At 38.2% G+C, this 16574-nt stretch overlaps 1 protein-coding gene across 15 annotated transcripts in view; it reads right to left on the reverse strand.

Moving 5' to 3' along the window:
- Positions 1–16574, reverse strand: part of PKP4 (plakophilin 4) — a 248764-nt gene that overhangs the window by 57335 nt on the left and 174855 nt on the right. For 12 of the 15 annotated variants that reach the window (XM_043894948.1, XM_043894941.1, XM_043894947.1 and 9 more), the window contains 3 exons: positions 5540–5671; positions 5239–5429; positions 2028–2580 (listed from right to left, as the gene is read on the reverse strand). In XM_043894948.1, the coding sequence (XP_043750883.1) occupies positions 2028–2580; positions 5239–5429; positions 5540–5671 (876 nt within the window). The remainder of the gene's footprint in view (positions 1–2027; positions 2581–5238; positions 5430–5539; positions 5672–16574) is intronic. The other 3 variants (XM_043894946.1, XM_043894943.1, XM_043894945.1) reach the window with 1 other exon arrangement.

The raw sequence follows: 16574 nt of genomic DNA on the forward strand, positions 1-16574 counted from the left end.
TTTCCCCCCTGAAACATAAAGTTTAACTTCACCTGCATTGTGAAGAGAAGCAGGCTTTTTAAACCACAAGAGTTTAGCCCTCAGGGTTAAACATGGAGACAGTTCTTTATGTGCTCACTTTCTTTCCTGGTTTTCTCTTCGCCCTACTGCAAACATAGATTTCTGCACAACTATTGTTCATAAATACAGAGGGGTGTGGGTAGGGGGAACAGAAATCCTCAGAACTACTTCTCTCTTCAGGTTTCCTTTGGTCATAAATGATTCCTAGCTCACTCTGCTGCATACTTTTCAGAGACATGCCAGAAAATATCTAAGCCAAGTATACCCTTCTGACGGCTGAATGAAAAAGAGATAGTTTCTCCATTAGGAATCTCCTTGAGCTCAAAATCAAGGTCAATATTTATTCTTTGTGCAAGACCATGCAATTAGAAAATCTGAAAAAGGCTTTGTTTTTCCCAGAAGCCATAAGGAAAGGATACTAGTTTTACCGTACAAAATAAATATTAAAAACTTCTGTAAGTAAGAAATACCAAAAAAAGTCAAAAGAAAAATTAGAAAATGAAAAATAATTGAGAAGCATATTACAAGGGGTCAATTTATTTCAAGTATAAAAAGCATTTACAAATTAAAAAAAAAAAAAAACAAAACAGACAAAAGACCTGAACTTGCAGTTTGCAGTAAAGCAATAAAATGGCTGATAAACATCAAATCATCAACCTCAGTCATTACTCAACACAGGCCGCTTAATACAGTGAGGTACAGACTGGCAAAGATGAAACCCCTTGACAATATGCAGTGCTAGTGAAGGTAAAGGGAACAGGGACTCAAGCTACTAGTGGAAATAAAAATCTATAAAAGTTTAGTGGGGGCAATTTGATAGTATTTCATTAAGAAAACACATACACACATTTTGATCCAGCAGTCCTACTTCAAGAAATGGATCTCACAGTTATCTTAGTAAGCTACGTGCAAATATGCAGGAATAATATATATTGTATGATTGTCTCTAACAGCTAAAAATGAGGAAATCTAAATGTCTGTTAATAGAGAGGTGATTAAACAAATTATGTCTATAAAATAAGGTCCTAGGCATCCCTTGAGAGGATGAGGTAGAACCCTCAGATACATTAAAGAAAAAAAGAAGGTATAGGAGATACACATAATAGATACACATATGCTGTTGGAGCTCAACAGCATAAAAAATACAGTGTGTGCACATCTATATGTGATATATATACTTATATATGTAATAAAACAGTCTGGAAGACACATAAACTGGGGAGTGGGACTGGGTGAGGGTAAGAGGGGGCTGAGACTTTCACTTCACAATTTATATTTTCCTGCATAGTTTTAACTTTATTTCACTAGCTAAAGATTAATATCATTTTAATCAAAAGTCTGTACATCTTGTAGAAAACCCACGATGAGAAAACTCTGAAATAAACAGCTGTACTATCAGTGATCTGGTTGGTGTCTTTCTGACTTAATCCAAGTGGCATTTGAAGGCAATTCATAAGAACTTTGTGCCTTTCCCATTGGGGTGCTAAAAATCAAGGCAGTAGGTGAGGAAATCCACATTCTAGTCTACACTAATAAGGCATGTCTTTAAAAAAATTATATTTGAATAGACATTCTGATACCACCTTTTAACATAATTTAGGGTTTTGAGTATGGGTAGGTCTAGCTAGTGAAAAATATTTCACTATGAAAAACCGCAACCAACAGTTTAGAATTCTAGCCAATTCTTCTAATATGCAAAAAGTATTTACCTTTTATATTCTAGTTTTCTGAGGGATGGGGGAAATGTTTTCATTGCAAAAGAGGTCTGGTGATATAAATGTATATAATTTGATGGATTAAAAAGTATAAAGCCTGAAAGAAAAGTCAGCCTGCAGTCTGCGGTACACTGCGGTACAAATTTTGAGACAAAAACATAAGGTTTTTCCACGTTATATGCTCTGTTTTAGCAACGGCTGCATGGAACACTTTCCCACTGGGCTTGTGTAGGGGTGTCACCTTGTACTCACCTGTCAGGCTATCTGGCCGAGGTGGAACCATCCTCTCGTAAATTTCATACTGCTGCTGTCCGAATTGTTCCATGTCGTGAACAGTCCTTTGCAGTGAAGGTCCCAGATGCTGTGGTACGGCGGTCATCCCTGAGCGTTTGGGGGATGATGACCCCACCTGGCCTTGGGATGGGGAACCTACTCGAGTCTGTGCATCCGTCAGGGTCAGTGGGGACCCCACTCTGGTGGTGGTTTGGTACTGAGGGGTTGGTCCGTTGGGATTGGAGGTCTGCCGGGAGGTGACTGACCCAATCCGACGTACAGCTGATGGGGAGGCGGGTCTCTGTGCAGAGTATGGAGAAGCTGCCCGCTGAGCAGGTAATGTGGTGGAGGAGTATGCACTGGGGTTCAGTGGTCGGGAGTCGGTCACAGAGGGAGAGCCAAATCCACTACCCACAGAAGTTCTCAGTGACCCCCTTGAAGGAGACACGCCTGTGCTGATAACATAAGAAGGAGACTGTGCTCTAGATGGAACTGAACTAACTCTTCTCATGGCCCGATTGGCCACTGATGGCTGATGGAAGGGGGAGAAAAGAGAATGGTTTATCCAGGGTTGTGTATCCATGGTCATTACAGAAAAGCATGCACATAGCTAACTACAGAATGTGAACTCATTTATTTCAGGCCTTTCCTTTCGTTTTTGAGCTGTAGAGCTGAATCTTAATTTTTCCTTATTCTGTTTTTCTTGCTCTACTTTTTGTGTTTTTGGTGATTTAATCTCCACCTTTCCCTTTCAGAATACTAAAACCAACCCGTAAGGAGAGATACAAAGACATTTAATATTCCTTTTACTTTTGTCTTTATATGACGTGACCCTCTGCCCATTCACTTTTCACAACACATAGTGTGTTGTATCACAAGTGTGAAGGGTCACTGGAATAGTGTAAGTACTTTGTACCCTATAAATCTAAGTTTGGCTAAGGTAACCCATTTGTGTAAAACAAAACTTTTTCAATATGTTAAGTTAGAGCAGTATCTATAATTATCTTTATATCTGTCTTTATGGGTTGACCCCATTTACAAAAGGAAGGTATTCTCTCAAGGTGGAGTAACTGAACATTTGGATAGGGTCTGAGGTCCAAAGGTTCTCCTCTGTGTACAAGTGCTCTAGTCAAATCTGTCTTTTCTTTTAGCTTCATTGTGGCTGCTAGTGATTTCAGCCATTTCTTTCTATTTTCTTTGATTCACAGGCTCTTGTCTTAAGCTGGTGGATTGAAAGAGATACGAATAATCAGCCCTCAAATCTGTTGCAGCAGAAGGAATGCTCAAAATCTCCACTGGGTTCTGGCCAGCTGGGAAAGAAGGAACATTTCTGCCATGGCCAGTCCTATGAGTCCATAGACTCTTGCAAATATTGCATCTCAGATCCCTGTCTTCATGCAGGACAACAATAAAAAGGAATAGTGGCTGGACTGGGGTGTTGGGTTAAAAGCTCAGAACTGAGCTTTCTGTATTTCCTTAGTGATGACTAGAGTTCAGTTGTCATCAACCTCCTGTTACTTTTAATTGGGGCAATAAAGGAAGAAACAGGGATGACTCAAGGACTTTGTATGTTCTTAGATGCTATGAAAGGAAATATGCTCTGTCTCCATGTGTCACAAGCAACTGGTTGCCTGAGACATGGGTCTGAGACCACTCAGGAGCTCAAACTCAAGAATTCTATTAAGGCAATAGCCATGGAAAGGAGGTCTGGGGAGGGAAGGGGACTGTAAATAAACAATAAGGCAAGAAAGAGGTGGTTTAAAAATTAGTAGGCAGTTGGAAAATTAAAATCTGTGCTTGTGGTTTATTAATAGTACTAGAGGTAATTTAAATGACCCACATATAAGTTGTTTACTATCAAAAAAGGATGACACTTGGCTCAGATGTCTACAATATGTGTTTCCTGGAATACATGCAAATTTAAAGACCCCCTTGCAACTTCCAGGAACAAAATCAACTTACCTACGTTTAAAAAAAAATTAAAGAAAAGGTCAACTTGACCACTCTTAGGAGCAAAATAGAAAAACTTTGTAATTATTATTGAGAAGTGTGACTTCAGACCTGCTGACATAGAGACTGACCTAAGCAGATGAACATCTGTAAACATTTAGTATAAAGCTTGTCAAACCATTCCCTCAGTGCATCCCAAACAGCAGAGGAGTAAGTGTATCATCTGAGGAAGGGGTGGGATGGGGGTGAGGGGTATTGCAGCTGGAAGTAGTTTGCTATGGGCACAAGACTTCCTGTCCTAGCTTAAAACTTCATGCACCATATTTGTGTTTGTTTTAATACAGAAACGTTTCTTAATACTTAAAAGTTTCCCTTAAATTGTTGAGCCAAAGTCGTATTGTATTTCTCCCTTGGCACTGGCCCACTGCTGTGTGTACCTTCAGGGCTTCCTGTATTGCATTAAGAGATTAGTGTTAGACTAACTTCTTTGATCATCGTGCCATTTTTCAGCTCCAGAGAAATCACTGGGGCACTTGGCCAGAAAGTCATCCTTACTGGTTACTGCCACTTGGGACTCTTATAACTTCTACTAATTTTGGCATGTGCTGGAAGGCTGAATGAATAAAGTGGCAATGAATGAGGAGCTAAGGAGTTTTCATAAATATATATGCATTATTATTATTAATATCAAGTAAGAAAATCCTACCAGAATGGTTATGCTTCTATATACTAGCTTTCTATAGGCAGGAATAACTATATTCTAGCAAAGATATGTGTTTTCAGAGAAAAATTCCAATGATGAAGGCAAAACCTTTGGTTAGAATGGACCAATCCCATTTTATACAAGTGTGGGAGCTGTGCTCTGCCCCTCTAGGACACTTCACAGCACATTTTAGCTCTAGTATTCTGAGGAACTCACAACTAGGCTAGAATATACCACCCAGTTCTCTCACACTCTCCCTGGACTACTCTCCTGATACCAAACTTGTTGCTTTCAGAAAAACTACTCTCCTATATCTAGAATTTATCAGATTTAATTAGTAGGAACTAATGCATTTTTAGTTTTCAAGTTTAAAATTTCATTAGCATCATGGTGTAAAATGATTTTGCTGCACCATCCATTCTAGAACTTTAAAACTGTACACATTGGGTTTACTTCCAATAAAGAATACTTAAATTAATAACACATAATCAATTAGGAGGGCATTTCTTTACAAAAATCTTGATGTGTTTGGCTTACCTGAACCAGTGTTTGCCCTTCAGCTCTTGAATTCCTCACCAGGTGGTTATTAGTTGATCCTACGAATGAATGCTGTGGTCTATTATCTGCCTTACTCAAGTTCTGGCTGTTGTGGAAACTCCCTGCTTCCTGGTATCCACTGTCGGAATAAGAATTCATTTGTGTTGAACTTCTTGAGTTACCCAAAGATCCTGCAGGAATGAAACCAGCAGGAAATGCCTTTATTTTACACTTCTGATGCTCATTTTCAAAATGGAAGTATTAAAAGCAAATCTAATACTTGAAAGATAATACAACAGACCCTCACTTTCATGGAGAGACGTCTGTTCTGGTGAGTAGAGGGTCCCTGGTTCTGGCTCTGTCCTGATGAAATAGTTGTTGGGATGGACAGCGTCAGAAACTCTTGGTTTGTTTACACCAGTATTTGGCACATCTGCAAGAAGGTAAGTTTAATCAGCTAAAATGAATGACATTATATAAAAACTTGCTAAAAAAAAAAGGATCAGGTATTTGTCAGCAACGTCGGATAATCTTAATACAAGACTATCAACTCAAGACTTCATACAAGTTAATATAAGACTATTTTCACCTTAAACCACAGTCATTTTGACTCTTCTCTATAGAAAAGTATTGCAAATACTCAGCTTGTTACTATGTTTTGCTAAATTTCATGAGTGTTTTTCATCTTGATTACCAGCCACAAATTAACTCACATGCTGCATTAAATGAAAATCTGAAAACTGACCTTGTTTTCCCTTGGAAAACTCACCTCCTGGGTGACTTCCTCCAAGAGGATCAACAAACTGAGTGAGAATGATGCTATTTAAACAAAAGATCTTCCATATCTCAAACTTTTGAAATGAAAACTTGCATGATGTCCACATTATTGAGCTTGGTGATGAAACTCTGGAAGGCAGGGCTAGCTCTTTATGTCAAATTTCATATGGACTAAAATCAAAAAGACTTCACACAGTTTTCAGAACTGTCAACAATGGAAATTTTAATTTCTTATCCATTTGCTTCTTTTATGCTTTTCGTCTTTTTTCCAAATGAATAGACAAATTTAGCCTCATTACTGTTTTCTCTAGTCAAATCTCTTTTGCCTATTATCTTGTTTTATTTTCAACTATATCATTTTGCAATCTTGAACTTAAAAAACAAAACCATTTATCTTCTTCTTCTTCCCAATTCCAACCTCCTTCTTATATTATAAATTTAGGTGGCATAGATTAAACTGCATTTTATTCAACTCGATTCGAATATGTTCTTGTTTCTCTAGTATCTTTAAAATATATTTGCCCAGATTCTGATGACAAGTCTTTCTTTCCTCAAATTTAACCCTCATGTTGCTAACAAACATTTTTTTCAGAATGCTGCTTCACTCTCACTTTATAAATTGAATCTGCATCATCTTCTGAGTTTAACACACAGTCCTAAGGAGGACTGAAATTTGTCTTTCTGACTTTATTTATTAAGGGCCTGCTATATGCCAGGCTCTAAGAATGTGGCTTTCCTTGCAAGAAAAGCTTTAACAAATGAAGACAGCATATTAAAAAGCAGTCATTACTTTGCCGACAAAGATCCATACAGTCAAAGCTATGGTTTCTCCCGTGGTCATGTATGGATGTGAGAGTTAGACTATAAAGAAAGCTGAATGCTGAAGAACTGATGCTTTTGAACTGTGGTGCTGGAAGAGACTCTTGAGAGTCTGTTGGGCTGCAAGGAGATCAAACCAGTCCATCCTAAAGGAAATCAGTCCTGAATATTCATTGGAAGGACTAATGCTGAAACTCCAATACTCTGACCACCTGATGCGAAGAGGTGCCTCATTGGAAAAGACCCTGGTGCTGGTAAAGATTGAAGGCAGGAGGAGAAAGGGACGACAGACGATGAGATAGTTGGATGGCATCACCGAGTCGACGGACATGAGTTTTAGCAAGCTCTGGGAGTTGGTGATGGATAAGAAAGCCTGGCATGCTGCAGTCCATGGGGTTGCAAAGAGTTGGACACGACGGAAGTGAACTGAAGAATGTGGCTGAGAAAAGACACAGTGTATGTGTGTGTGTGCACGCACATGTGTTTGTGTTCCTGTCTAGGGTTAAGGACTTTAGGAAAAGTTTCCTAGAGGACGTAGTACCTAAGTAGTATCCACTTACCACAGGAGGTCAGCTTGTCCTTCTTTATAGCACTTACCACCACCTCTCTCCACTAGAATAGAAGCTCAAAGTGGGCAGGGACTTTTGTCTGAGTTGCTTACTGTTGTACCTCAGTGCCTAGGACAAGTGCATAGCACTCAGTAAGTGCTCAGTAAATACTTACTGAGCAAACAATTCCCCGAAAGAGCAGCAGCTTCTCTTTACTGAGTACTGATTCACACCTGGCATTGTGCTGCAGCTTGTGTTCAACAAGATTTGTCTATGTAAGCAAGGGCTTCCCTGGTGGCTCAGCTGGTAAAGAATCTGCCAGCAATGTGGGAGACCTGGGTTTGATCCCTGGGTTGGGAAGATCCGCTGGCGAAGAGAACGGACACCCACTCCAGCATTCTGGCCTGGAGAATTCCATGGACAGAGAAGCCTGGCAGGCTACAGTCCATGGGGGTCACTGACAGTCAGACACGACTGAGCACCTTTCACTCACTCTTGTAAAGCAAGGTGTAACTTTTAGGCATTGCTGATCAAGCTAGGTTGAAAAGTGGAAACAGGGTTTATAGGCAAACTGGGAATCCTACATTCTAATCCTTTAACTTGATGTCAGATTCAGTCCAAGGTTTTGTTTCCTAGCCCCCAGAAAGATTTGCTGACATTCTTAATAATAGGTTTTTGATGAATGTGTCTCCAAATTTATTATTTGACAGTACAATTCTAGGTAGCAGAGATCTGTGACAGTTCTGAATTCTTAAGTTTGAAATTTCAATATAGCTTTCAGATTGCATGTGGTTCCCCCAGTTCACACTGAAACATGCTCTCTCTCTCTATCAGGCTAATAATACTGGAGAGTTATCTGCTTCAATTTGCAAGTCTTCTGTTTTTCCACAGTCCTAAACATTCTTACACTGCAATTTGTGAAGGAGTTTTATGAGGAACAAGTAAAATACATAGTTTGCTGGGTTATAAGAGTTTTACAGGGAATAGGATGACTGAGACAAGCTAAACAAGAGATGACCTGAAATCAGAGCTATGCGGCAATCCGCCTTTATTTCATCCAGGAAAGGAACACGGGGAAACCACACATGAAATGGCAACAAACTATAGATACGGAGGAATCACTGGGGTAGCTTCAAGGCTTCACATACATGAGGAAAGGTGCCATTTTTAAAAAGAAAAAGGTGTTTAGATAGTTTCTAGCTTCGGCTTTAGTATAAGATAAAACCTGTGATACCAAAACATCAAAGTTTTTGACTTGGAAACACTAGGTGGCATGCAGTGTCAGAACGTGAAAAAATTATCACCATGGAAACCAAAACCATTAGAGTTCTGTGTATGGCTCTCTTTAACCATTAGGGGATATTATTTAAATAAGAAAAGAGTAGGAGACACCCTAAAAAATCTGTACTTCAGCAATTTGGTCTCTTTATCCTATGGAACATTTTATTGCAAACCAGGAGACAAGCAACTGTGCTTCTTTTCTAAAATAAGATATTTAAAATAAATCACCTTAGAGGGATGGAGATGGAGGAGCAGGAAGATCCTGAGGTCAGTTCCCCCTATGGAGATACGAAACAGCACCTGCATTCAGAACCACCATGTCTGAGGGTGATCTGAAGACTAGAAAACAGATTTTCTACAACTGAGGATACAAAGAAAAGACCACACTGAGATGGGCAGGAGGGGCAGAGATGTGGTCTAGTCAGAACTAGACAAACCCTCAGTGCAGCCACCCATAGCGGGAGAGATACTGCAACTGTGGAGGACCCCCGAGGAGCGAGGGACCCAAGTCAGGCTGCCCAGCCCAGGGGACCTGTACCAGGAAGACGAGCCCCCATAATGCTGGCTTTAAAAACCAGGGAAACTTAAGTCTGGGAGAGCCAGAGAGCTGTGGGAAACCAAGAATCTGCCCACAAAGAGCTCACACGCAAGCTCATTTCCTCCAAGTCCCAGGGCAGAAGCAACAGCTTGAAAAACACTAACGATATGAGAGAAGGAGATTCACTGACTAATCTGGGGACATTTGCCAGAGGGCAGGGGTCTGGTGGAACTGTCTCTGGGAATGAAAACACTGACAGATGTCATTTTATTTTTTTTTCCTTTCCTTCCCTTGGGTGACCTGTTGCCAGCAGGTGTCATTTCTGTTACTGTTTTTCAACCTAACAAAGACTGTGAACCTTGCCCAGATGTTCCAGAGGACCAGCCCTGATCAGTCCACCTGCCCCCACCGGCCCCTTTAGTGTTTCTCACTCTGCCCCCACAGTGGGTGACCCGAGCCAGCCCCAGCACACCTCCAATGTGGCTCCCACTCCAAGGAACCAGCCAGCATACCCGCGTCTGCAATAGTTCCAGCTGGGACCTACAGCCAGCTGTGGGCAGACCAGCCCCACCCACACATCAGTGTGCCTGTAGCAACTGAGGACAAACCTCGCAGCTAGCTGAACCAAGGAGTCACCGATCTACCACAGTGCCCATAGCAATCATGGTTCAACCACACGAAGTAAGGCAGCCCACATAGAGGGTATTCCTGGAGATCCTGGCTCTTGTGACTAGAAGGAATTGAGCCATTGGACCTCGGAGGAGACTTTCTATATGAGACCACTCTTTTAGGACTAGGAGAAAAGTTGATATACCTAATGCAGAGTAACAAATACAAGGGAGTTAAATAAAAGAAGGAGACAAAGGAATGGCTTCTAAATGAAAGAAAAAAGACAAAATCTCAGAAAAAAGCTAAACAAGATGGAGATAAACAACTTACTAGATAAAAAGTTCAAAATAATGGTCGTAAACATGCTCACCAAACTAGGATGAAGAATGGATAAATTCAGGGGGAATTTCAAAAACGAGACAGAAAATATAAAAAAAGAACCCACCAGAAGTGAAGAATAAAAAGACTGATGTTAAAAACACACTAGAGAAAATCAGCAGATTAGAGGATGAAGAAGAACGTTATCAATGATCTGGAAGACAGGATGGTGAAAATCACTCAAAAAGAGAGTAAAAAGAAAAAAAGAATTTAAACATGAAGAAAGTTTAAGGAACCTATGCAACAACATTAAGTATACTAACATTCACATTACAGGGGGGCTGCAGAAGAAGACAGACAGAAAAGAACAGAAAAACCATCTGAAGAAATAATGACTGAAAGTTCCCTAACCTGCAGAAGGAAACAAATATCCAGGTGCAGGGAGCACTAAGTCCCAAATAAGATGAATGCAGAGAGATCCAAACTAAGACACATGATGAGTACATGGCAAAGATAAAGAAATACAAAAAAATCACATACAAAGGTTAATATGCCATAAGGCTATTAGCTGATTTTTCAGCAGAAAGTTTACAGGTCAGAAAGGAGTGGCATGATATAGTTAAAATACTAAAAGGAAAAACTCACAAACAAGAATATGCTACCTGGCAAGATTATCATTCAGAATTGAGAAATAAAGGGTTTCCCAAATAAGCCAAAGATAAAGAACTTCATGATCACTAAACTGCTTTTTTAAAAAAATGTTGAAAGGACTTTTTTAAATGGAAAAGAAAATGCTATAACTAGAAGCAAAAAAATAATGAAAGAAAAATTACATTCGTAAAGGAAAACATATAGTAAAGGTAGCAGATCAATCAGCTAAAAAGTCAGTATGAAGGTTAAAGGACAAAAGTAGTAAAATCATCTATATCTAAAATAATGAGTTAAGTAAAACACAAAATAAAAATATGACCTCAGAAACAAAGTATTCAGGGAGGGGAGTAAAACATGTAATGCCTTTTAGAATATGCACAAACTGAAGTGACCATCAACTTGTAATAGACTGCTATATTCACAGGTTGTTATACATAAAACTCATGGTAACCACAAACCAAAAACCCATAACACATACACAAAAAAGAAAGAAAAAGAAATATAAACATTATACTAAAGAAAGCCATCAAATCACAAGTGAGGAAGAGAAGAAGGAAGGAACAGAGAACTACAAAAAACAACCAGAGAACAATTAACACAATGGATACAAGTATATGCCTATCAATAGTCACTTTTAATGGAAACAGACAAGAACAAAAGACACAGGGTGGCAGAATGGATAAAAAAACAAGATTCATACATATGCTGCCTGTAAGAGACATGCTTCAGATCCAGAAACACAGGTGAAGGGATGAAAAAAGGTACTCCACACAAACAGAAATGAAAAGGAAACTGGGGTAGAAAAATAAACTTTAAAATACAAACTGTAACAAGAGAGAAAGAGGGGCATTACATAATGATAAAGGGGTCAATCCAACAAGAGGATATAACACTTGTAAACATCTGTGCACTCAACACAGGAGGACCTAATACATAAAGGGAGATATTGACAGCAATATAGTAATAAGTGACTTTAACACCACACTTACTTCAATGGACAGATGAACCAGACAGAAAATCAATAAGGGAACATGATTTTAAATAATACATTAGATCAGACAGACCTAATAAATATATATACAGAACATTCCAGGCCCCTAAAATGGTAGAATACACATTCTTTTCTAAGGCACACAGAACATTCTCCAGGATGGATCACGTTAGGCTGCAAAAAAAGTCTCAATAAATTTAAGACTGAAATCACATCAAGCATCTTTTCTGACCACATGAAACTAGAAATCTAGCAAAAACACAAACACCTAAAGGCCAAACAACATGCAACTAAAAAAGCAATGGGTCAATAGAAGAAATCAAAGAAGAAATTAAAAAATACTTCTGAGACAAAACAAAGTGGAAACAAAGTACTTCAAACTCTATAGGACTAGGTAAAATCAGTTCTAAGAGGGAAGTTTATAGTGATACAGGACTACCTCAGGAAATAAGAACATTCTCAAATAAATAATCTAACCTTAAACCTAAAGGAATTGGAAAAAGGACAAAGCCTAGAAGTCAGCAGAAGGAAGGAAATCATAAAGACTGGAGCAGAAATAAATAGAAAAAGCAATAGAAAAGATCAATGAAACTAAGAGCTGGTTCTTTGAAAAGACAAACAAAATTGATAAACTTTTGGCTAGACTCACCAAGAAAAACAGAGAGGACTCAAAATTAGAATTCAAATAGAAGTTACAACTGACATCATAGAAATTCAGAGGATTTTAAGAGATTACTACAAACAGTTACAGGCCAACAAATCAGACAAACAGGTGGCCAAAATAGCTCAGCCGGGAGAACGTTAGCCTCAAGATCTAAAGGTCCCTGGTTCAGTCCTAGATTTTGCAACGATTTCTGACCCTTGGGCTTCCCTGGTGGCTCAGATGGTAAAGCGTCTGCCTGCAGTGCGGGAGACCCGAGTTTGATTCTTGGGTTGGGAAGTTCTCCTGGAGAAGGAAATGGCAACCCACTCCAGTATTCTTGCCTGGAAAATTCCATGGATGGAAAAGCCTGGCAGGTTACAGTCCATGGGCTTGCAAAGAGTCAGACATGACTGGCAGGCTACAGTCCATAAATCAGACAAGCTAGAAGATGTGGATAAACTCCCAGAAACACTAAATCTTCCAGAACTGAATCAGGAAGAAAAAAAAAAAAAGAACAGATTAATCACTAGTAATGAAATTAAATCAGTAATCAAAAACTCCCAACAAACAAAAGCCCAGGCCCAGACTGGCTTCACAGGTGAATTCTATCAATTATTTAAAGAAAAGTTAAGACCTATTCTTCTTAAACTACTCCAAAAATTTTGTGGTTATATGGTCAATTAATTTACTACAAAGGAGCCAAGAACATACAGCAGGGGAAACTCAGTCACTTCAATAAATGCTGTTAGAAAAATTGAACAATTACATGCAAAAGAATAAAACTGGGTCACTTTTATTTTAAAACAGCACAACAAAAATAAAGTCAAAATGGATTACAGACTTAAAAGATCTGAAACCATAAAGCCCTAGAAGAAGACATAGACAGTACACTCTCTGACAACAGTCTTATTAATATTTTTTTGGATCAACCTCCCCAGGCAAAGACAACAAAAGTAAAAATAAACAAGACTATATACAAGCTAAAAAGCTTTTATACATCAACAAAATAAAAAAGCAGCCTACTGAATGGGAGAAAATATCTCCAAGTGATATATATCTGATAGGGGGTCAATATTCAAAATATATAAAGAACTCACACAAATGGACACCAAAAATCCCCCCATAATTCAATTTAAAAATGGGCAGAGGATCTGAATAAACATTTTTATAAGGAAGACATACAGATGATCAATAGACACATGAAAAGATGCTCAACTTCACTAATCATACGGAACTATAAATCAAAACTATAATGAGATATCATCTCATACCCTCAGAATAGTTATTATTAAAAAGACAAAAATCAGGTGTTAACAATGATGTAGAGAAAAGGGAATCCTCATGTTAGTGGGACTGTAAATTGGTACAGCCATGATGGAGAACAGGATGGAGGCTCCTCAAAATAGTAAAAACAGAACTACCATATGATCCAGAAATTCCACTTCTGGATATTTACCTGAAGACAGTGAAAACATTAATTTGAAAAGATATATACACTTGTATGTTCACTGCCCAATTATTTATAATAGCCAAGATATGCAAACAGCATAAGTGTCCACCAATGGATGAATGACTAAAGATATGGTATCCCCTTGTGTATGGCCCATCCATTAAAAATGCAATTTTGTCATTTGCCACAACATGGATAGAGTATCATGCTAAGTGAAATAAGTTAAAGAATGACAAATACCATATGATTTTACTTATATCTGTAATCTAAAATACAAAACAAAAATGGACTCATAGATACAGAGAAAAAACTAGTTGTCAAGGGGTAAGGGGTTAGGGGGTAGTTGGCAAAACTGGTGAAAGGGCTTAAGAGGTACAAACTTTCAGTTTGTAAAATAAATAAGTCATGAGGATGTAATGTTCAACATAGAGAATATAATCAACAATATTCTGGTAACTCTATACAGTGACAGACAGCTACTAGACTTAAAATTACCCCCAAGTAATATAATCATCTACCCTCTAAATGTTAGTATCTATCATATTTTTATTATTTATTTACTTTCGGCCATGCAGGATCTCAGTTTCCCAACCAGGGATCAAACCTGTGCCCCCTGAAGTGGAAGCATGGAGTCTTAATCACTGGACTGCCAGGAGAGCCTGTGCTTCTTTTAAGTGAAATGCTTCAGAAAATAGAACATGGAAAAGGACACAGATATTGACTGTTGTTCAGTCGCTAAGTTGTGTCCAACTCTTTGCGACTCCATGGACTGCAGTGTGCCCAGGTTCCTCTGTCCTCTACCGTCTCCCAGAGTTTGCTCAAATTCACGTCCATTGAGTCAGTAATGCTATCTAACCATCTCATCCTCTGCCACCCCCTTCTCCTTTTGCCTTCAATCTTTCCCAGCATCAGGGTCTTTTCCAATAAGTCAGCTCTTTGCATCAAGTGGCCAAAGTACTGGAACATTAAAATATTAAATTTGTATTTGTCAAAAATCTAATTTGAAGATCTAAATAACTGGGTTTAGAGTACAGCATACATACTTTGTGCTTTACATTTCAGTAAATATAAAACAAAATTCTACAAAACTGGTAAAACATTCATTTAATATGAATTGTAAAATAACCAAATTCTATACTATGAATAAGCACTTCAGTCATTTTTCTACTTCTATAGTAGAATCCAATTACAATGTATATCTGTGAAGAGAAAAAGACACTGAAATCTCTTCTGAATCATTAAAAGAAAATTAAAATTTTGTTTCAAAATAGTTTTGCTATTATTTACTGCTTCTTTGAAAATTTATAATCTATAAATTATATATATACACACAAATGTATGTACACACAGCCACTATACCTCAGGTAAACAAAAGGGTCATTTTCAAATTACTAAATAAAGCATTCCTTACTGTAGTATGGCATGTCACAATGACTATGCATTATTTACACAATCCTTCAAATGAATGTCTTTTAAAAACATCTGCTTTGTGGAATGGAAGCAGATACTAGTCTAATTTATCAGAGAAACCCACAGACACTTACATGATGGGGTTAAACATTTCATAATTAATGCTCTAAACTACAATTAAAAAGTTGGCATGTTGTGATTTAGTACAACCAGAACATGAAATTAAAATATTTTTATGAGTAAAAATGGCAAAGTATGAATGCTACTTCTTTAATCTGTGTAAACATGTGTTTACATCTGTGTAAACATGTGTTACCTTTTCTTAAAAATCATAAACATGTTTTCTGGGACACCAGAAATATCCTACAGGACATTTTCAAGCATCAAATTAGCATCTTCCAAGAAAATCAATGTCTATAAATATAGAATTTGAAAAAGCTTCAAAGTTGAATGAAGTAATCTCCATCTGTGATTAAGATTAGGGGATTTGTGGAAGCATGGTCCTTCTTGCCTGCTCCATTTCATCTGAGTGCCTGAGTATTACTCAAAAAAGGGCAATTAATTAGAAAAAGTAGAAGGTTGCAGCTAAGAAAAATATTTGTGTTAAGGGACAATAATGTTGTGGGGCTATTGAAAATGTGTTATAAACCCCATTAAGCTCATGGTAAAAGATGAAATACAAAGTGAATTATTTTATCTTTTCTGTGATGTATCTCCCTGATACATACTGAATACGCATGAAAATATGCTCAGTAAAAAGCCGAAGACTTCTTTAAAGAACTTAAAATTCTTAAAACGCGTCTGCTTTGTTAATCTGTGTGTCTGTTTATATTATATGAAATGACAGAGGTCTATACTGTGTGTAAAATCACCATGGAAACAGAAACCTAGAGATCAGTAGTAAGGAGACTTAGCATGTACAACCCTTTAACTAGTCTTTCACAAACCAGCATGCTGTAACTTTATGCCAGATTCTCCTTGTCCTGAGTTGCTATAGCATTTACGGGCGTGCCCTTTCATAAAAAGTAGTGTAGTGTGAGTTCTGGCAGGGCTTTTAGGATGGTAACAGCACGCAATGATAAGGCAGATGACACTTTCTTTGTTAAGGGAATTGGGCATGTGACAATTTTTTCAACTCTGGCCTAGAAGCCGGTTAAGGCTGTTACACACAGGGGCAACACTGTGAAAAATGAGGAGAGTATTTAGTCTTATGGGAACTCAACTTGCTATTTGGCATTGGGATTCTCACTTTTCATAGGATCAGAGGCTCAGGAGGCAGTCTACTTTCCAGAGAGCTGTTG

Source organism: Cervus elaphus, chromosome 33, assembly GCF_910594005.1.
Source record: "Cervus elaphus chromosome 33, mCerEla1.1, whole genome shotgun sequence".
NCBI lineage: Eukaryota > Metazoa > Chordata > Mammalia > Artiodactyla > Cervidae > Cervus > Cervus elaphus.